This window comes from Labrus mixtus, chromosome 6, assembly GCF_963584025.1.
Source record: "Labrus mixtus chromosome 6, fLabMix1.1, whole genome shotgun sequence".
Taxonomy (NCBI): domain Eukaryota; kingdom Metazoa; phylum Chordata; class Actinopteri; order Labriformes; family Labridae; genus Labrus; species Labrus mixtus.
Window position 1 is genome coordinate 9,710,531 of NC_083617.1, and position 22,952 is coordinate 9,733,482.

The 22,952-nt window shown below is 40.9% G+C and overlaps 2 protein-coding genes across 2 annotated transcripts in view; one reads left to right on the forward strand and one right to left on the reverse strand.

The window, feature by feature from the left end:
• Positions 1-22,952, reverse strand: part of gtpbp2a (GTP binding protein 2a) — a 432,981-nt gene that overhangs the window by 31,894 nt on the left and 378,135 nt on the right. The window lies entirely within an intron of this gene.
• Positions 3,747-22,952, forward strand: part of pcsk2 (proprotein convertase subtilisin/kexin type 2) — a 29,707-nt gene continuing 10,501 nt past the window's right edge. The window contains exons 1-9 of the mRNA XM_061039892.1: positions 3,747-4,244; positions 6,142-6,246; positions 10,945-11,058; positions 11,504-11,612; positions 12,747-12,784; positions 17,673-17,749; positions 18,741-18,829; positions 19,328-19,503; positions 21,606-21,821. Of these exons, the coding sequence (XP_060895875.1) occupies positions 4,056-4,244; positions 6,142-6,246; positions 10,945-11,058; positions 11,504-11,612; positions 12,747-12,784; positions 17,673-17,749; positions 18,741-18,829; positions 19,328-19,503; positions 21,606-21,821 (1,113 nt within the window). The 5' untranslated portion in view covers positions 3,747-4,055. The remainder of the gene's footprint in view (positions 4,245-6,141; positions 6,247-10,944; positions 11,059-11,503; positions 11,613-12,746; positions 12,785-17,672; positions 17,750-18,740; positions 18,830-19,327; positions 19,504-21,605; positions 21,822-22,952) is intronic.

Here is a 22,952-nt window from a genome sequence, read left to right on the forward strand (position 1 = left end):
TCAGAACACAGCCATCTGAAAACAATAAGTGCAGCCAATATAACATTTTATTGCGAATATTATAGACTGTTCGGTTTTTAGTGAAGTTAATAAATGACATTACAAAAGATTACAGCCCTTATTAGAATCACACTGATAACTCTTTCTTTCATTTACGGAATAAAAGACCCAAAATTTGCTTGAGGAGAGAAAATTTGGAGGACCAAGACATTTCTATTGTTGAACTTAAACAACAGACGCACTGTGAATGAATCCCTCTGTGTAGATTTTTCTCGTGTGGAGAGTGTTGAAAAGGAGCATGACTAAAGTTAAAACGACCATATTAAAAATCCTGATTTTGCTATTTGTTACAAAGAAGACGCTGTCTCAAATATCACCACAGACACAGTTCAAACTTAGGATGTAGGTTGGAGAGTCGATTAGATTAAAAGTAATTTAATAACACTCCAAGCTTCAATGTTTTAATACAAACTGAGGGGTCGGATGACTATCTGTATTTGCATGTTCCAAATCAAATTGTGTTTCATTTGAAACTTTAATCATTGAACACATATTTCCTGGGATGCCTTGTACTCAGTGGAGATTCTAGAGCAGGGGTGGGCAACTGGCGGCCCGGGGGCCACATGCGGCCCCCATCAACCCTCAATGTGGCCCTCAGGTAAATTTTTACATATCAATGAATTGGAAACATGACGAAAATGTGACAAAATCTGCCATGAAATCATGAAAACCAGAAATATTTCCATAATAATATTTGATCACTGGTAAATGTTGAGTTAAATTTAAGACATAATAGATTTTTTTTATAATTGATTCATAATTGATCGTTTTTGTATACTACAATTTGGCCCTTTGGCAGGGAGAATTAATTGAATGTGGCCCTTGCCGTGACCAAAGTTGCCCATCCCTGTTCTAGAGTCTGAGGGGTCCCTGTAGGCAAAAATCAATTTGGGGGCCCTCCAAACAGCTTTCATCAGCACAATGTCTGCCAGTGTCCCGACATGTACTCCTCTTCCTCTTTTTTCCTCTTTTTTCCTCTCCTATAGACGGATAATTCATATTATTTTTAATCTGTTGAGTTTCATTGACAAACTTTGATTTCCACAGTAATAATGCATTCATCGCTTAGCAGGGCAACAAGAGTGAGTGCTGTCTAATGGGGCCCTCTTAGGGAGTTTTCCTACTGTCATTGCAAAATTTTGGGCCATTGCTTTGGTTTAAGTTTGTGAGCCCTCAGGGCAGGGGCCCCTTACTGGTCTGGGGCCCCATGCAGTTGCCTGCCTTGCCTGTTGATAAGCAGCACCTCTGCTTGTACTTCATAAATAATGTTTTACCGATCCAGTGCAGGCCACCAATTAAAATCGTCAAGTCTTCTTCATGTTTGGAATTATACGGTTTGACTGCTGTTTTTTTAACCATAGCAACTTAATCTTTATACATATGATGGCTGTTTTTGATTCCTCTGTTCATCAGGACTGCAGATAAAAGCTGTGATCCCCACCTGTCATACAAACATTTACTGTGCTGGATTCACAGACGTAACACTGGAGAGCTTTTTCATACAGAGTTTCATACAATTTCATTTGGAGAAATGGTCTGCACATTTAGAAACAATGCATATAAAAAAAGTCCATAACAATAATCCAAAACAAATATGACAGAAATCTACCACTATTACAAAAAAATATCCTGCAGAACGCCGAAATAAATGCATCAGCAACAAAATCAAAAACACATTTTTGTTGTTGTAGCACCCTTGTGGGCCACCGTAGTTATAAATTTGGTACCCTTAATAGAGCTAATCTGTTGAGGCAGCATCACTTCTTCTTCTTCAAACATTCAGTATCATAAATGAGATAGTGCCTTTATGTACATTTTGATTAAGATGTGAGAAGTTTCAGTGTAAACATATAGTGTTATGGTGGAGTCACCTCACAGTGAGGGATAGACCTCTAAACATACACCCACTTCTCTCTCAGTATACAGTATTTGTGATTTGTCAGGGAAAAAAACTGAAATCAGAATGTGTTACTAACAGGTTTGGCAGACAAACATGTTGAAGAGGATTCAATAAAATGTGAATCAGCAACAAAAACACAAGTCACGACTGAGGGCCCAAGCAGTGAAGAAACGATGTAGTGATGGAGACGCGAGGGGTTTGCCTGGGCTAAATAAATAATCTGTGTGCTACAGAATAGCAAGAGTTTTGGGAGGAGGTCTGCAGGGGGCATGGAAACTGTGATTAGTAAAGCGGATCCACTTATAGAAAATCCACCATCATTATTCCTCTCGACTTCTGTGATAAATGATCCATGTGCTGTTGTGTTCCCATGTTACTACATCTCTCAAATCTAATTATCTAACAGAGGATGCTACATGTCCCAGAGCACCATTATGCCTTAGATTACCATCTTTTAAATATGGACGTCATAGAACGAACACTTTGAAAATAAAACATGCTTTATAAAATATGTATGAGCATACTCTATAAGGCTAGTTGTATCTCCATGTAGATTTTATCTCACTTTGAACTGAGCAGTGCAAATTTACTGGTACAGAAGGAATGCAGACAGTGAAATCAAGCAGTTCTAAGACTATTTTTTTGACTTTTTTTTAACTTGTATTATAAAGCTTTATTGTTTTTAATGCAATACAAAAATGCATGAGGCTTGGAGACAGATAAGATAAGGATGACAAAATCTTGTTTTTGCCTTAATAGACCTTTATATCGAGATGGCTGGACATGTTGAGGTGGTTCATGAAAGAGACTGAAATGAATATTAATGCCTCTTTGTGATCAACAAAAGCATGTAGGCTAAGACCATGAGATTTATTCATTCTAGTTATTTTTTAACGATTGTAACTTCTGCCACAGGCTTGGCGATACAAAAAGTATGCCTGCCTACTTTCTGCATTTTAAATCAAAAAGAATCAGAGTGACTATGTTTGACTTTGTTTTTTCAAAAGACACTAATACTCACAGAAGTACAGGGTATGATTGGTGAAGAGAGAAGTGTTGCCAAGATTGACACAAAACTCTTGAAAGGCCGCAGTAGTAACAACTTCTGGCAGACAGAGAAAGAATAAGGTCTTTGTTCCTGTACTCTTTTACCTGAGCTGTATAAAGGAAATTAGTACGAGTATTTCACCCTCTTGCTCTCTTCTTTCTCACATCACTGTTACATCAGTCTACAGCGGGCCTGTATCCCATTCATGTAGCGTGTAGCAGCAGGGAGTCAGGAGGACGAGAGCATACAGGGGAGCTGGACTCCTTTAATGAGCTGCCTTTGTAGGAGCAGTCTCTTTTTTTCCTAACAACCTGCTGTTCACATCCTAACGACCAATTATAGTCTGATGCGACTGTTCTTACATTCCACTACAAAAAAAAACAGTGAGAATATGGAATGGATGTTTCAACCCTTGAAGAGAAGTGTACAATATTGCAGGGAGAGAGGAATTACATTAACAAAGATTAACGTGTAGAGTAAATGGCACAATTGGCAGGCACTAATCAGTACATTTTCTATCAACCCTGAGGAGGATGAGGAGGATTTCTCCAAGGTGCTGAAAAGTGTCCCCGTGCTCATCCGGGAGAGGGTAAAAAAAACAAAACAAAAAAAACCCCGGAACACACCCGCCTGAGCCCATTGGTACAACGTCACGCGCAGAAAGTACCCGAGCGAGTAAGGTAAATGAATTAGAGAGGAGAGGAGGAGGAGGATGAAGAGGAGAGAGAGAGAGAGAGAGAGAGAGAGAGAGATAGATAGATAGAAAGCTGAGGATGCAGCTTTGGTCCACAACACACATCCTCATCACTCGAACAAGACAGGCAAGAGCTACTATAGCCTGGATAAAAAGCTACAACTTCCAGGGATCGACGAGGAGATGTGTCCGCAAAATCTTTGATTCGACCCCTTTACATCCTCCTCCTCCTCTTCTTCCTCCTCCTCCTCCTCCTCCTCCTCCCACCTCTAGCGAGGAGCATCCCGCACACAGAGTCCACTCCGACGGGAAGGCAGGCAGAAAGGCAGGGGGATTGAAACAAGCCAGACACGATGAGTGGATCTCCTCGACATGGGACAGCTGTGGGATTATTAGTGCTGCTGAACGCGCTGCGGTTGCTGCTCGCGACGCAGGCTGCAGAAGGAGTGTTAACGGACCATGTTCTGGTTGAGCTGCACGAGGACGCACAGGACGAGGCGCACCAACTCGCAACACAACATGGGTTCCAGAGCGCCCGAAAGGTAAGGATGCTCAGAGGAAAACAGTCACGCAATGTTCACTTTAGACCATGTTTTTTTTTTTTTCTTTTCTCGCGAGGAGATTAAACTTCGATGTACGAAATCCTTCTTTTTCAATCCAGTTATTGATGTTCCAAAAATTATAATCATATCTTGGCAGTCTGGCAGCGTTTATATTCTGTCTGGCTGTCGCAAATAGTCATGCATAATTCGCAATCCAGTTTAAAAGGTGTTTCTCCAAATTTCCATTTAGTTACACTGTTTTATAATTTGGTTTAATTTGATGACGTCATCCCACTTTAATGTAGGCCCTCGTTAGTAGGCTGCCCACTGGACCGTGGCCTCTGTGAATTCAAAGGTTACCAGAAGTTAATTCAATTAATTTGTGCTTCCAATTTCTCTTCCTATGAACAAAAAACAACAAAAATGAGCATTTATTTTAGGTGAAATCGACCTTTAAAAAAAAAGGCAAACCCATTAAATCAGCAGGGGTTTCTCTCACAACATGAAGTTGTGTTGTGATATCATCCTTGAGAATCTAATGGATTCCATCTTGGCATAATGTTTATTAGCTAAATTACACTTTTGCATGAGGAGAATATGTTTATTGTGGTTGAATTGTCTCCTGTACCTACTTTGTGAAAAGCAGTTTCCCTTCTTAAAATGGCTTTTTCTTTAAAAAGAATGTTTCAAACAGCTTCCTCTCATCACACAGACAGCATGCACCTAAACCCACAGTGTCTCGGCATACACAACCTTTTCCTTGTAGTAGGATTTTACTCACCTGAGATGGTAGATCTCATTAAACAGGTTGACCAATGCGGCATGCATAACAACGTGTCATAATAAGTAACAAGCCGCTTTTGTCCGATCAATGGAAATAATTCCCTGACAGTGTGTGTCTCTTGTCAAATATCAAAATAAATGTGTGGGAGAAATTGGCCAGAGTGTTAGCTAGTGAGGCGTAGCAGTGAGCAGAGGGGTGTCTGCTGCTTTGAATGAGGATTTACCTCCACAACAACAACACAATCCTGGTTCAATGTGTAATTCATCCTAATGTGATGTGCTGTCTGTGATTGCTTGTTCGCCAGGAAATAGTCCCCCCCCCCACCACCACCGCAAAATTTTCTACCTCCCTGCCTTCCAGGTTATGTAATCGGCAGCTATATTTGTCTTAATGGGATATGCACCATTAAACAATGTGTGTGTCGTCTGAATTATCTTCTATTGTTGCCTAATTAACAAGACCGGGGCACAGAATCTGAACCAACATGCAAATGAGAGCACAAAGAGAGATAAAAGAGTGAGGCAGGGATGTTTGATGTGCAAATACTCAAGTAAATATTATTATTATGATCAAATCATGTCAATGGAGATGCAGTATTTGTATTTGCTATACACTTTAAACACATGATCTATTATTCTATCACCAAGGGTAGTAATAAAGAGCAGTAGAAGATAAGAGTAATCCTCATGCTTCCATAATTTTGTTTTCTCATTGGATGTGACAGGCGCAGCAGAAAGCCTTTATTCTGAGGATTGACCTGTCCCCTTGCTGTTACTAAAGCATAAGGGGGTCTTTAATCTGAGCACAGTGCTAGAGGGAAATCTCTGGATGATGCATCTCATTTCCCTGCCCCGCTGATTTATTGTGGTAGAAATCAGCATCTCCAGAGCCTTAAAATAGACCCTCACTGGAAGCCATTGAATAAGCGCCCTTGTTCCCCACCTGGAGAATGATCATCCCGCCTTCTCCTCCATTTATAACCTATTGTATACTTATTGTATTTGCCAATCACCCACTTCCTGATTACTACCTTTGTGTTTTTCCACCAACTGTTCTTCTGCCCTGGATTCATCCATCTTCCTCTCTAATTTTTTTTTTTTTTTTTCTCCACAGCTTCCCTTCGGAGAGGGGCTCTTTCACTTGTACCCTCAGGACACTTCAAAGAGACGAAGCAAACGCAGTGCCCGCAGCAGACAGCGGCTCCAAAAAGACCGCAGGGTAAGCGCACACAATAGAGAGGTGCACTATGAGAAAAGCACACTGTGTGTCACCTGCACGCATGAGCCTAAAGAATTGATTCCCTTTCTCTTTGCATGACAGTTGTTATTCTGAGGCTTGCTTCAATGTGCAGTACATTTCAAAAAGCAGGGCTTAGAAATTGCTTAAAGAAAGTTGGTTTGCAAATTTAAATGTTTTATCTCTTCATATGCTTTGTAGAAAAACACAAAGTAAAAAAGTTAAACAGGGTAATACAGGAAAAAAAAAGAAACCAGCTGGTCTACTTCATGTTTTTTATTCATTTGCAGCGACAATAGCAACATAAAAATCCATGGTTTGGTCTTCATTAGTGCGGGGCGTCTTCATTATCTGTGTAGTTCTGTGACTCAGTGTCTATAGGCTCCAAGGTCGGCGACTAATGTCTGCAAATATGCACTGAAACAAAAAGGATAATTGTTTTTCATGCTGATGTTGATGCACATTAATCCCGTTCAGATTTTGCGGTGTAAACTGTGTGAGCATGATCTGTCATTTTTTGAAAATGTTGTGATGTAAAAGACGTCAGCAGCAACAGTCCCCAGCCAAGGTTGTATGATTTTAGTGTTCATTAAAGCAGCTGTCAGGTTGAACAGCTGCTGATATCATAGCAGCAATTTTCTAACAGGAAATTATTTGCAAACATGAAAATAAACTCTGAAAATAATCCCCAAAGCCTGAATCATCACAAGCATTTATTTATTAGGCAATACAACAACAGAAGAGCACTGTTTGTTTTTTCCAAAGTTAAGAGAGTTAAATACATACGTACGTTGATTGACCCATTGCTCATTTAAAAATTGATTCGGTCATTTGATTCAGTTTAAAACACAAAGATGTGTCGCATTTAGCTCTGTCCACTGCTGGAGGTTGTGAACATGGAGGTCGTGCTGCACACAATCAACTAACCTCTCTAATTGCGCTTGTGAGGGGTGCTAATGAAAAAGAGAAAAAATGCGAGCCACTCCAGTGAACTAATGCAGCTGATGGAAGAGAGACAGCGAGGACATGGGCAGGTCTGAATGTTCCAGATGCTGGCTTTTAATCAGATGCTTGACATGCTCATATGCCACACTGCAGATATTGATTTCTTGTGCATCTCTGGAATGGATGAGGTCAGCCAGTCTGATTTAGTGTCGCCTGTTTATCATTCTGAAGTGTTTTCCTCAAACGCATCAAGGTAGTATGGTGGACACATGAGCGTTTTTCACCAGCATCATCATCATCATCATACTGTTAAGAACATTATAAAAAAAACACTGAATAAGACAATAATGTTTGATCAATCAAACCTAAACTTGAATAACTACATGCACACAGATCAGCCAATCAGATGGAGTCCCAGCTAGCTGTCACCTACCGTATATATATATATATATATATATATATATATATATATATATATATACATATGTATAGATAAACAGAAGGTAGTTAATGAAGACCTTGTGGGGAAATTATTATTTACCATTATTTGTGATTTACAGAGAGAAACATTTTTCTAACAAAGTCATTGTCATTTAGATTTTTTATTTGAATTGTTACACATGGATGTAACATTTTTTAAAACATATTTAGTTAAGTAACAGCACTGAATGTCATGTAATAGACAGACAGAGAAAAACATACTCAAATAATCAGTTTATTTGCATGTATCTATCTACGTAAACCTATACGTCTGAGATAGATATACTGTATGGATGGATGGATGGAGGGATGGATGGATAGATAGATAGGCCTACCTACATATATATGAGGATATATACAGATTTAGTAAATATAAAATATAATGTATAGGCTACACATACGCTATACAGGAAGGTGGAGAGATGTGTATTAGATGGATTTCCTTTGGTCCTTTGGAGCCCCTGGACTGTAAGGAGCACATTGACCCACTTCTGACTTCAACCACCATCTTTTTCTTCTATTCCTCAGCAGTCTCCTCTATGCCTACTTGTCCTTCTTCAACCCTCCTCTCCGTATACCTCTCATGTCCAACAATGATTTCAAACGTCTATTCATCTGCACATCCAGGCCTTCACCCTATCCACCCATCCACGGTCCCTTCCGCCCCCTCCTATCTTACATGGGACAATACATTCAAAATCTATTTAGGGCACGCAAGGAAGTGGCTTTGAATTAAACAAAGGTGGAAAATGGAATAAATCTCTGTCAATGGGCAGCATCCCTTGACCCTGAAGACACATGTCTGGGAAAGCCAGGAGGGAAACGAGGACGAGTAAGAAAAGGAGAGACAGAAGGAGCAACACGGCTCTTTGATTTGAAGTGAAGTGAAGCGTTGTGAGCTGTGAGCAGGCAGCGGGCAAAAAGGCGGAGAGGGATGGTGGTGCATGGGCACTGTTTGATGTTGTGAGTGGGCAGTATGACATGCCGTCTCAGGGGAAATACCAGCTCTCCTGCCAAGTGTTGGAATAAATTGATGATGGATGGAAAGAAGGAGGAAGCGCAGCGATAATGCAGAGAGAGTGTTTGGGGTTTCCCTCTGAATTCAGCCAATTTAAAAAGGAAGAAAAACAGCTAAAAATGTCTGGCAGAAGATAGACATGCATAAAACAAAATGTACGTATATAGTCGGGGGTGACATTTCCTTCAAAGGACTTCCTGACGTGTTGATTTACAATGTGTGTGTCTCCTGATTGCCTCGAGTGTGCCATAAAAGAAAGATCTGGATGAATAGGCTTCGGCCGCTTTAAAAGGCCATCTTAAGTGCTGCTCTGCTCTCTTATCTGTGGCGGTAAACACACCGGACAATGCCTGTTTCCCTCAGTCGCACTAGAGTGGGTTTGGAAGCACGAGAGGAACATCAAGCCACAGGGACCCATTTTCAAAATGTAGCTTTTAATATGTAAAAAGACATTTGGTTTTTATTGATTCGGCTATAAAATTTGAGTTATGTTATTGAAGTGTTTAGAGCGTGCTACTAGTAACGAGCGCTTTTTTTGTAAAAAGTCCTAGTCTATTTTCCCAAAACATATATCCTTGACCTGAAACGTCAAGAGGTCGAGGAAAGACGTGTTTGTGGGAGAATCACTAAGGTCTTAGAAAAAGCAAGTCGTGGTGATGTTATTGACATCATGTGCTTTGAAAGTCTGACACCAGACGGACACCAATAACAGCATCTCACACCACGGGGAATTGGTTTTGTGCTGTATGATGCTGACATGTTTACATGGACAATGAGGTGAAAATACGACTGGATTACATATCTGCTTGTAGTCTGTAAAGCAGTTCAGCTGCTCGGGTCCTCAGACAGGCAGCCTTTAGCTGTCGGAACCCTTTGCCATGTGATTTTAGAGCATCTGAAAGAGTTGTCATCTCTAAATATGATGTTATAACTTCAGCATCCTGGCTTTGGATAAGGAATGGTTTAGCGACGATTATAAATACTATGACACAGAATCTGAAGGAGTGCTGGTTCCTGTTTGTTGTCAGAGTAGTATTGTCCACTAGCTGTCTGTGTTGTTCTCAATCATTCAGGTCATGTTCATTTGAAGTTTGATCCAAAAGGGCAGATGGACTTAGTGTAAGGTCTTGAAAACGATTTACCTAAAAGACCAAGAGGTGAAACATCTTCAAGACCAGAACAATATCCCAGAGGAATACAAACAGTGGATATCAAACCATACATCAACAGTTTGATTGATTGAAGGTTGGAATCAACCTGTGTGACTAGTGCAGGTCACTGATTTGGCAGTTTGAAAACATGGTCACCTTAAGTTTAGAGGAGTAGTGAACTTTTATAGGTAACAAGTCCACACCTTCACACTTAAGAGAGAGAAAGAGACAGAAGTGGACCTAAACCTGAAGTCAGTATTCTTGTGTTTTGCCCAAGGACACATCGGTCATGTGGCTGCAGTATCTGGGGATCGAACCCCCAACCTGAAGAAAGAGGACCGACTCTAACACTGGGCCACAGCCGCCCCTGGAACTTGAATGCGATTTCAAGTAGAATTGACTGATTTGATAGATGTTATTCTCAAGACCACTTTCCAGATATGAGTGCAGTCAGTTGTTGGGAGAGTTTTGTTTTGCTGTGTTGCTGTTTTTTTTTTTTTTAACATGCAGTAGAAATGAAATCACAACATCTTTGTCAAAGACACACAGCCATTTCTATGCCAGCTGCTAGCCAATCAAGCGCTTGAATCCCAATCATGTAGACTCTCTGTTCTATGTTATCTTCTAGTGCTTGATAAATACATTGTGGCTGCTTTCCGCCAGTATTTGAAATCCATAACACAGCTGTTCCTCTGCCTCAGAGATTTCAAAGAATCACAAGCGTATGTGTGCATAATTGCAGCTTTTTGTTAAAAAAAAAAAAAATACGCAGAGGAAGAAAAACAAAAATCCATCTCTTGTGTGGCAGGTGAGTTTGGAAGCCGGGCTCCAGCTGCAGCCGCTCTGATTAGGGGGAAAGAAAAGAATAGGCCTTTTGATTTACATGATGTTCTGCCTTTATGATACAGTAGAGCACAGCTGGGCTTGCTGATTTCCTGTTCACAGAATGGAACATGCTTACACCTACCAGCGTCTTAAAGATCCTAGTTTGATTCGTGTGCACCTTGATTTCATTTTCCATGTATGATTCCTTTAGGCAAACCACGACAATGACCAGCTACTTCTTCTGCTTTTTTCTCCCTCTAGGTAAAGAATGTCTTTGAGCAGGAAGGCTTCAGTCGTCAGAAGCGCGGCTACAGAAATATCAATGATCTCGAAGTCAACATGAGCGACCCTCTATTCACCAAACAGTGGTATCTGGTGAGTAATCAGCCGAGCAGCCGTCTACATGCCGCCCTGACCTTTAGGACCAACCCACATTCTTCCACCTTAATTACTCTGCTGCACAGCATATTCCCCACTACTTTCTGAATCAACATTGTTATTCATTCTTTAATTAGCCTCGCCAATACTGTCTATCGGCTGCATTCATGCTGCCTATTCCTCCCCTCTTGTTTACCATAACTGGCAAGCGTGACTTTTACACCGCGGCTAGCTTTGCCGTCATTCATCCCTCTCGTCTGATGAATGTGCCGTATCGCTGACATTTACCTCCCCCTTTCTCCCGCTCCAATCTCCCCTCTTCCTTCCCACACACACACGCACAAACACACACAGACTCAATGTTGACTGTTTTTTTCTTCTAATCGTGGCTCACCTGGGTGCCATGAGTCACGGATGTTCTCCATATTGTCTGAGTGATTAGATAAACACGGGCCAAGCAGATGGGACTCCTGGGTTGGATCTTAATGTGGCTGAAGCTTGGCAACTGGGCTATACGGGGAAAGGAGTAACCATCGCAATCATGGACGATGGTGAGCATGATGTGCTGTTGTTTCCTCACCCAGGAGTGTTGTGTAAAAGCATTCAATTACAGCTGCACTTACTCATGATTCTGTTTAATCACTTACTTTGTTCTCATCTTATTAATTAAAAATAAAAGGAAGCGTAATGAACGTTTGCTTTACAGAATATTTCTTAGGAATACTATCCTCAATCAATCAATCAATCAATCAATCAATCAATCATTGTTTGTATTGCGCCAAGTCATAACAAGTGTTATCTCGAAAAAAACAGCATTATGGGATAATATACAGAAAGGATTTCTCCTTTGTATTCTTGGCGTTCCTGTTGTCCACACTTCCTTGGAGAGAGGTGGTTGAGTGGACGACACAGTCCGTCAGGGACGTCGGATTGGTAGTAGTGCCAGATTACTTCGCTGAAGGTTGGGGGAGAGCCTACTGATACATTTTTCGTATAATTTGGTATAACAACATTTATTGGAGCTTATTCATTTGCCCTCCTCTATTTGTGATGGCTAACTTAATGACAGCTTCAAAGCTCTGGGTTTTAAGTTTTCTTAAAGCAACACGTCGCAGAAAAGAAAAGTTCACAACATGAACATTTAAAGCCCTAAATGCAGTGTCATTTCTCATCATACAATGACAAAGGACACATTTATACTCAGTGTTTAAAAATGTTTAAAAATCATAAAAAAAAGTTCTGCATGCATTAACATTTGTGTTATCACATAATCTGTTTACACTTCACAGGTGAAATCTCAATGAGCATTAGATGTGACACAGCAGACTGTAAGGTTTAGCTGTCCTGCATATTTATTTATTTATTTATTCATTTATTAGAATTTTGAAAGCACACATGAGCAAACCAGTGACATGCGTCAAAGTATATATGCTGAATCCAACGTAAAAGCTCAAATTCATCTGTAGTCCTTAGGCGGGTAAAAAGAAGTAAAGAAGTAAAGTAAAGAAGTAAAAAAAGTTGTTTGTCAGAAGTAAATCATTCTCTGATGTCACGATGTCAAAAAGAACAATACTGAATGATTGTGAAACTTTTCTTTCATAACAATAAGTCACTGTAGGTCATACTGTCTTCACTCCCTCTTATCTTTAATTATTTCACTGAAAAATGTCAATATCTCATTTCAGGAATCGACTATCTTCATCCAGACCTGGCATCAAATTATGTGAGTACCTCAGTGTTATTCATTTCTTTCTTTCCTTCATTTCCTCTAAGTGCTGTCATAAACAGCAGCAGCGGTTCAGCTGCTAGATTTCATGGACTTTAGCCGTTCACCATCAGCAGTGACAGGTCCTCCCCAAGTTGCCTCCATGGCTTCCGAGTCCCCTTGTACTCCTGGAGGACGCGGAGACAGGCAGACGGCAGGCCGAGCTGTTTAATGTTAATGCACCCTGCGCTGTGGCAGGCACAATGGCAGGCCGATCTGTCACAAGCAGAGATAATGCCAGGGTGGTTGGCGCTGCATAATGTGATGCTCCATCTCCAGAATACTGATAAAAACTCACAGGACAAGAGGCATGGTTACATTGGAACGGGGATAAGCAGAGCGCTTAGCTAGATCGGACTTGAAATGTACAGTTTTTGTCACTGTGACTGCATTCAGGTGTCATCCTGCAGCCAAGGACATGAATCTTCCAGAGAAACGAAGGTGTTTTGTAAGAGTGAGTCATGTTGCTCTGTAAGACTCAAAACACCTCTGTTTGACTGTTTTAACAAGAATTACAGTTGGAAATATGAATATAGTCTGCGTATTGCACCCCCAATTATCATCATATATTTCGTTGGAAAACCATTTTTAAGCAGGTTCAGTTTTCTTCTTTCCAATAGTAGCTTTCTTAAGTGTCTTTTTTCCCCTTCACACATGTTCATCAACGTACTGCCAAGGTTTTTCCTGCCTTTGCATGTGTCTTGCCTGTGAACAGACCCAAAAATAACACTCCGTCTCAGCTGGGGTGATGCAGGAACACACTCCACTGGATCCATCGATGGATCCTGCTGTGCATAGATCTGAAGTGTGTGTTTGTGTGCGTGAGAGCACTCGTGGGCAGAAAGACACGGATCCTGCTCTGCTACTGTCGTCATTGTGTTTTGTAGTCCAACAGAGACCTCCTACTATGAGCTGAATAATACCATAAGAAGCGAAACAAAATGTCATCTTGAGTTCATCGCGTCTTTGAGTTGGACTCTAAATGACTGTGAGGATGTGTGTTTTTTTTGATTGCATCTGATTTGGACAACAAAACGTTACTGCTTGGGCGTGGGATTGTGCGTGACTTCTTTTTTTTTTTTTTCAGATTTGCCAATTTGTGTTATGATCACAATGGAACAGCTCATAAGATATTTTTCTGAAAAGGTGAATTGATTTGGAGATTGAGCGTGTTTTAAGATGAGAAATTACAGCTTTGGCAGTTCAATTTCATGGCACATTTATCTGCAAATGCAAGTCCCAGAACTTCTAATTATTTCTGCATAAATAAACACATCTATTCAGACTCTAGATGTAGTGAAAAAAACAGATTTCTTTAAATTTCCAACCTTGGCTTAATAGCATTGAGAGTAAAAAGGAGGGAAAACTGATAGTATTTCTTTATAAGAGAGTATTTGTTGCATAATTTCTGAACCAGCTTGTATTTTTTACTCTTTTATCCCCTTGCTTACACCTTATAGTGTATCTGTGTGTAGTTCCGACAGGTTAGCAGGTATTAATCAATCAATAGGTGAATTCATAAGCTCAGGGACAATTGAGGTGTGTTTCTTGGGTTTTTGTGTCCTTGTTTTGAGTGTGACTCTCCTGCTGTGCACCCTGGGAAGTTACCATGACAACATGTTATGATTTCATACCGCTACGAATTTCACTTCATATATTGCATTCGTTTGAATTCCTATTTAACAAGGAGAGAATAATGACCACAAAAAAAAGAGAAAGGGCATAAGCTGATAAAATACCTTGAAGTGCAGATGTATATTATTGAGTGCTCATTATTCTCTGCGGCAGAAACGTCTTCTGATGACAGTTTTTAAAGATTAGAGATACACACAGGTGTGGTCTCGGACCTTGTGTTACCGTTTCCATCATGGGACTTTCACTTTAAAGTACTTGCAAAAGACTTTGAAGCAAGGTCACATTATACAGAATCTCTGCATCAGCTCTCCTAGATTAGGATCCTACATTAAGGTGTCAGCACGGTTTAAATCCACCATGATGAGATGATACATGGGGACATCATGTCTAAGCCTATCCTCTCCATTATTCAACACATCAGGACACAACGACGAAAGGGCATGCTTCTCTTTGGTTCTGCACTATTTGCCTTTTAGTGGTGATAGCAGTCCAGAGATCTGTCTAACATTGCATAGTTAAAAACAAGCAGGTGAAAATGCTTATAGCTCACTGACATATGAAATTTGACAGGGAGCCCTTGACTAGAGACTTGTTTTAAGGTCACAATCCAAAACAGATAGTTCAGAAACACTGATTTGATCTTATTGCCTTTTAAAATATTAATGTATTTAAATGCAACATTTGAACATGCATGCTGTGAGTATATCCACCTCTCATGGTGAATAAAAGGAATGTAGTTTCCATAATGACGTCATTGCTGTGCTGCACAATTTAAACGTGTAGCAACGCCTGCCAGGGATCTATTACATATCACGGCTTGAATTTCAGTGATAGCTTATGTTATGTTGAATGTATTTACCCAAAACAAAGGGAAGAAAACAACCAACTACTTTTGTTGTTTTGAGCTCACACTGCGTCATTTCCTGCGTGTCAAATCTTTGCAGTGAAATGCATGATGGTATATATCGTTGGTTCGTGTATTTTTCACAATGCATTGTGGGATCAGTGAGTTCACTTTACAGGGTATGAGAATGCTCCCTCATCATTCAGGCCGCACTTCTAAGTGGTGAATGCCCTTAACTGTATAGTGCACCATATAGTGAGCTGTGGTTGATTTTGGACACAGCGTAGTTTCACAAGGCATGCTGGCTAACATTGTAAGAGTGATTGTAACAATGAGAACTGGAAAATGGACGATGGATTCCAGGCAAAGGTGAGGGAGGTGTATGAGACACCAGAGGAAGGGCTGAGTCTGATTGAAAGCAGTAGATATGGGGCTGAGAAGCAGAGCGAGTGATTCATGGACACGGTCCTGCGTCATGTATTACTGGGGGCTCAGCACTTTTCACTCCATTTAATGAAAAAGGGAACTACATGTGCTCCTGACACAAGTTAAATATCCTCTTTGGCAGTCGAATGATTCCTCAGAAGTGAATAATGAACCCAATTTTGAAGCCAGTTTTTTACTTTCCACTATTTTGACCAGCAACACTGCAGATGTTTTGCCACGTGTTTCAAATGATTTCATCTTTTTTCTTCATTTTATATCCACAAAGAGAGAAGAAGGCAGAAAGGTTATTCACAATATTTATCATCACAATCCGATTAAACAATTAACTTTTCTCTATTGCCGCTTCAACATGCAACAACAGACAGTGTGTTAGCATTTCTGCTTTCCCCTCCTTTACCTGCTCCACATTGGGATAATTACAGTGTTTCTCTATTGGGTCAATAGATTCGCTCTCCCTTTGTCGCTGCTTGAGTCATCTCCCGTAAATGCCAGCCAGCAGAGCTGTGAGGCCCGAGCGATTGATATGATGTGTTTGATTATATGGCTAATGAACTCTTGCTGTGACTTCGCTGTAGTCATGACCGCACAGAGCATCTGTTACTGAGTACACAGAGCAAAGTAAACAGCACTCAATGGGACGTGAGTGACAGGTAAAGAAAGGAGAGATTACTGCAGACTGCAGTAGCTTGAATGCACCTCAGAAGTGCGTTATAGGAAGAGCAATACAAGCATGATAGTTCCCAAGGATGTCTGCTATATTTGGCTGCGCATGTAGTGCTGTAGCTATGTCTGGTGAAGCTACTCTCCAAATGATTGCCCTGTGTTATGAACTGCAACATTAAAAACTGCTCTTGAATATTAAGTGGACCAAAAAGAAAGTTAATAAATATTCCACATTGTATGTCAACCTGAAATGCCAATCATGCACATCATAATAGGATAGGACGAGATGAGATAAGATAAGACTATTCTCACCAAAGGGAAATTTGTCTTGCAGTTACAAGATAATAAAAAATAAATAGAGATCATAAAAAACGTGTAATAATTCTACAAAAAAACACCTTCCTGCAGCAGTGACATATTGACATATAACACAGCCCCCTTGGCAGATATAATGAAGAGATCATTATTTCAACAAAATAGTGTGACGTTGCTCAGATTGTTGTCGTTTATATTTTGATTAACTTAGCTAGTAACTATTAGTTATTTGATTTAGATATTATGGCTGATAACCCAATGAGCTACACTTGTCTCCTCACACTGGATTCAAGTTTATATACCCAACACTGACTGTAAATACTCCACATATACCTGCATCCATCCTGCAGTACACCACTGTGTGTGTGTCTTCAGACATTGTGACACTTCACTGCGATAACGTCTCTTCGGTGTGTCTTTCACCTGAGTCCATCTCCTTTGCTTTTCCACTACTGTTCCTTTTTTATCTTGTTACTTTAGGGCCTTGTTGAATTAAATGCTAGCATTAATTGCGTCAGTTTACTTAGCCTGGAATCCCTTCTCTGACCAAACATTATTTCAGTTTCCCCAAAGAGTACATCTTTTTTTTTCTCTCTTTTTTTGTTTTTTAACTGTCAACTTGTCTCAAACTGAGTTTTTCTTACTTCCATTCATCAATGGTCTGTTATGTTAAAGGAATAGTTTGACATTTGATGACTTACTCAACCTGTTGCTCAGACTTATTGGAATTTGATCCACAAGTCTTTACTGTTGAATCAAAGCTAAAGCTAGCAGATTTTCACATTACGCCATTTACTGGGAAAAACTCAAAATTGTTCCATTCGGAGCAGTAATGATAAGGTCAGCACTTCACTATAAAATGCTCCTCTCTGCTTTCTCATCCTTTTTCCCCCCTGTTTGTCTGTTGTTGTTTTTGTAACTGCATCCATTTGGTCCTTTCAGAATGCCGATGCCAGCTATGACTTCAGCAGCAATGACCCGTTCCCATTTCCCCGCTACACAGACGACTGGTTCAACAGGTAAAGCCCACTCAGCCAACCTCTGTTTATATATACACATAGTCAATGTGTTTTTGTTCACATGTGTGTGCGCTCCCCGGAGTCTGGCAGCTCTCCTCTATTGATTTTTCTCTCCACATAGTTCCATTAAGACATAATGGTGCAGTATAAACTGAGCTGTTGTCCTACACAGCACAATAGAAAAACAGGCCCTATTTTTACCCGCTCACTTGGAAGAGATAAGGTGGATAAAGGAGGACTAGCACAAGTCTAGTCTCTCCTCAGGGTCGCAGTGTTCACAGTGTCGACCTTCTGTCTGATAACACCTTATCTGCCTCACATCTCCCAATCACACTGATCCACTGCCACAGCAACACATGTAGCGGAGAGGAACAAAGGGAAATACATCCCTTCTCCGCCTCTCCTCCTCTACTCTGCCTCAATCTGCTTAGATGTATCATTGTGTGTGCATCTGTGTGGGAGTGAGGAAAAAAAGGGTGTATTTGGGTTTGCCAGTGAAGCAGTACTGTTTTGCTGGCTGTCGGGCACAGCTCGCTGGCTAATCAGCTGGTTGTTATAAATAGCTGCCTGTCTCTAGCAATGCATGCTGGGAGCGAGGGGTTGACTCTCTGCAGTGTCCCTGTGGGGAGAGAAGGGATGTAGAGATAGACACACATCACATGGTGCACACAGAACACTGATATGTGCAAACACATTCAGCCAGACTCAGATGAGTGATGGATAAATGGAGGGTTCCTCTCCATGAGCTAAATGCTCTCAGGTTAATAAATGACACTGTGCTTATGCTAATTCAATAGATTGTAACTACTGAAAATGCTTAGTCTTTTTCTGTCAACAATTTCTAATTCTAGTCAGACACAAAATCAACAATAGCAGTGTTGCATGTAATGTAAAAAAAAATCTAATCTCAACCATAACCCCAACATTTTTTTAATTCATGTAAATTCATGCAAATCCTCTTAGATATATTCTCTTTTTTTTCCTGCCACAGTCACGGCACACGCTGTGCAGGAGAGGTGTCTGCGGCAGCCAACAACAACATCTGCGGTGTGGGAGTCGCCTACAACTCCAAGGTGGCAGGTGTGTGTCATATTAAAGCTGCATGCTGGAAAGTGAGAGGAATAGCAATGAGCCAACTATAATGTAAGTCAATAAAAGCTGTGATTATGTGCCCAAGAAAGGATCACAGGAGGTAATTCAATCCGAGGGAAATAGTGCACACATCATGTATTAAATGTTAGAAGAGCTGCATTGTTGTTGTTTGGTAGTGAAGCATGTTATAAGGGTGCACCGCAGAACCCACAGAAATGTGGGACAATCCAGACGACTCCAACTTATATTGATTCTTTAAATTTGCTCTGGGAGTAACAGTAGAAAAAAGAAAATGAGTAGCGACTGTCTGATTTGTGAGCACAAATGTAGATGACATCACCGTCTCTGCTAATTTGAAGCCTTTAGATGTTGTGATGGTGTTATGTATTGCACGGCCTTGACTGACTAGATATTGACGTTGTTGTGGAGAACCAATAAAAGGGAGGATTTTGAAGTTAGATTCACATGGCGACATTACTCTGTCAGGCATCAGGATGTTGGACCAGCCGTTTATGACTGACATCATTGAGGCATCATCCATCAGCCACATGCCGCAGGTTATTGACATCTACAGTGCCAGCTGGGGACCGACCGATGATGGAAAGACTGTGGATGGACCCAGAGAGCTCACGCTGCAGGCTATGGCTGATGGCGTCAACAAGGTAAAGTCACTTTACACCTGCTGTGCTGAGGGTTTCATCATAATATTAAAGGAGCAACATGTAACTCTGACACCTAGTGTTTAAAATGGGCACTGCTGTCCAAATTCCAAAAAAAGAAGATTCAGTGTTTGACAAGCTCTGCATTGGTCTTGAAACCTTTCTGTGTCTTAACCTCTCTCATTTAAAAAAAAAAAGCATCTTCAATATCTTTTACCACGTTTCTGCTCGTGGAGTGTATTAGAAAAAATTGTCGAGGCACCCACTGTGCCTGACCAATCAGAGACATTCAGCACTGCAGGGGCTGCATGAACCTGTTCTCCAAAGTCCTGGACCCCTTGAAAGTACTATCCCCCTAGCAGGGTCTTTTTACCCCAGAACTAAATTTAGACCCTGGTAGATTTGGTCGAGACGCACAAAGTACTTCATAAAGACCAGCTCTGGGGGAAAGTTCCTGTCCGGTCGAAATGTTTCTTTTAAGTATTCAGGGTCTTTTTCATCTACGACTACTTGTGAAGTGGGTCTGATGGATGCTCAATGCTATTAGCAGTGTAGCTCTAGCCCCTAAAGAGTTGTGTTCCAGGTCTTCTAGAGCAGAGAGGCCTTCTGTAATGACCCTTCAGTGGAGTATAGAATAGCTAAGTTAGGCGACGATGGGGGCTTAAATGTGGGCCCTGTGGTTGAAGGGCTGTCGTCTTACACACACACACACATACACACACACCCACACACACACACAACCAGTTGCCATGCTAACAGTGTCATTTCCAATTACTTGCTTGATTAATCATCATGCACTGTGTGCTGGCCAGTGTGGGTTTTGCTCTAAAGAGACCCGGTCTCACGCAGGGTGGCTGAGTAGGAGAAAATCTGACTGTAATATCTGATTATGTAAACACATCTAATCAAGTAGGTACTCTGCAATCTACCTCTTAGATTCTAATAATCATTCCTATAAACTGCTGTGTAGGCTACCCATTGTGTGCACATGGCTTATAAAGGGAATGTTTAAAATAAAGAAGCACACTATGTCACATTTTCAGCTAAGTTCGATAAAGTGGCTTTAAAATTGCATCCTTAACATCACTGTGTGTCTTCTGCAAATAGCCAGAGATCATTTTAATAGATGACATTGTGCAAAATGAAAGCACTCTGTTTGGACAGTGCAGGAGACAGAAGGCTTGAAGTTCTTACAGTAGGTCAGTAGGTGAGCTCAACGATGCTCAAACCTGCCTTTGCAATTCAAACAGAGAGCGTCATAAATAAGCACCGCGAAGATGAAGGATTTGCCACTCCTCCCGCTCCTACTTGATCTTTTCCTTTTGTGAGGAAGTGCTCGTCCTCTAGTTGAAACAGGTGCAGCATGTGGTGAAGAGGAGGCTCTCCGCATGCTGCCAGTTGTTTCATGTTTCGAGGCACTCTATCTGTAACAAACATGACATTTTATTGTGCTTACATATGCAGAGAGTATATGCTATACATTTTTAAGCCATGACTTCTGTTCTGCCTTTTGACCTGCTGTAATTAGAAAGAGAACAGCTGTGGTACTTTGAGAACACACATTCTTCCTTTAGAGGATATTCTATACTATACAAGTGCATACAATGGGAACCAGTTTGGAATCTTGGGGTGTAAGTAAGGCATTTTGCCCGAATGCTTTGATTTGAGTGAAGGCCGTATGGTTGATTTGAATGGAGAAGTTTTCAGTGTTTATTGTCTTGACCTAAATTTTCCCCAGATCTCGGTTTTTCCTCATTACTTGAATGCACAAAAACATAGCCTGAACTTTTCTTTCAGTGTGTTCTATATGAACCCAGTAGTGATAGTCCTATTTAAAAAGAGGTATTTGTAATGAATGACTCCATAATATTTTGACATATTTTCTTTTCCTGCATTCGTCTGAGCCCTAATTGTTTTTTCAATCATTTGGAGGAGGATTTCTAACAACTTTACTACACTTGCACACACATGCACCACCTGCACAGCCTATAATCAGTTGGAACTCCCAAATTCCCACCTCTCATTACACCCCTGTAAGCCTCACTTAACAAGAAGAGGTAGGGCCTATGTGACATCATTCTCATCATGATGATTGTGTTTTTAAGGGGCGAGGAGGTAAAGGCAGCATCTACGTGTGGGCATCAGGAGACGGCGGTAGCTATGATGACTGCAACTGCGATGGCTACGCCTCAAGCATGTGGACAATCTCGATCAACTCGGCCATCAATGACGGACGCACCGCCCTGTACGATGAGAGCTGCTCCTCCACCCTGGCATCCACGTTCAGCAACGGACGCAAGAGGAATCCAGAGGCTGGCGTCGTGAGTTTGTTTGTTTGTTTGTTTGTTTGAACACGTGTATGTCTCAAAGAGGCTGATGGATAAGCTTATCAAAATTAGGTTAAACGGGCCCCGACGTAATCTTTCTCTGCTCTTTTGGCAGTTAAATATGTCTCAAATCCTGTTGGTGACATTCTGTCTTTCAAAAAGATTGTCCTTATTCACAGATTGAACTGTAAATGGTTTCTTTATGATTGCCGGGCAGACAGTGTTTCCCAGGCCTTTCAGGAGATTGAATGAGAACAGGGATCAAACTCTGAGAAGCTGTTAGCCTGTTATTGCCAGCCATGTTGTGAAAAATGTCTCCGGTGGAAGAAAATAACTCTTCTCTGTTCACATTACTGGACCTCACTTTGCTGTAGAACCCTAGAGCAGGGTATCAGGCATGTTGGATGCTTTTATTAAGAGACTAAAGGTTTTTTTTTATGGACTTGTTGCTTTCCTTTATTAGTTGCTATTGATAGAAAATGTCCTTTACCATGACTGTGTTGCTTTGTGCTTCATTGGAAGAGTGCTTTTTTTGTGTGCAAGTGGAAATCATGTAAACAAAGGGAACGAGATGTACTGAAGTGAACATAGTGATTGACCTTAGCATGACACAAACAGGAAACAACCATAAGAGGCCTAAAGAACTGTGTCATCAGTGGGGAATTCATGACAAAAGAAGGATAATGAGTCTTCAACATCAAACAGACGAGTGGACATCTTTTGAAATGAAGACAATTAAGACGCAGCTGAAGTACGATAGACGCTGCTTCCTCGCTGAAGGCAAAAGCCCGACCTTGATGGTCAACATTATAAAACTGAATGCCCTAACACAAACACAGAGCATGTAGACCCACAGCCTTCGCTATGCTTGTGTGTAATAAGGATTGCTTAGTGTATAAGGCAGCAGTGTTTGGGTTTGTGATTATGCAAATCACCTTTGGCTGTTGACAGAGCCATGGATCTTCCCCAGGGTTCTCCATCTAATTTGAGTCAATCAGTCATTATTTCTAATTAAGCACCAAATTATATTGCTTATTCAATAAGCATAGACACTGCTTGCCTGCTGATTTGTGTATATTACAGTTTAGCCAGTGTACACTCTAAACTCAGATGTGTCATGATTTG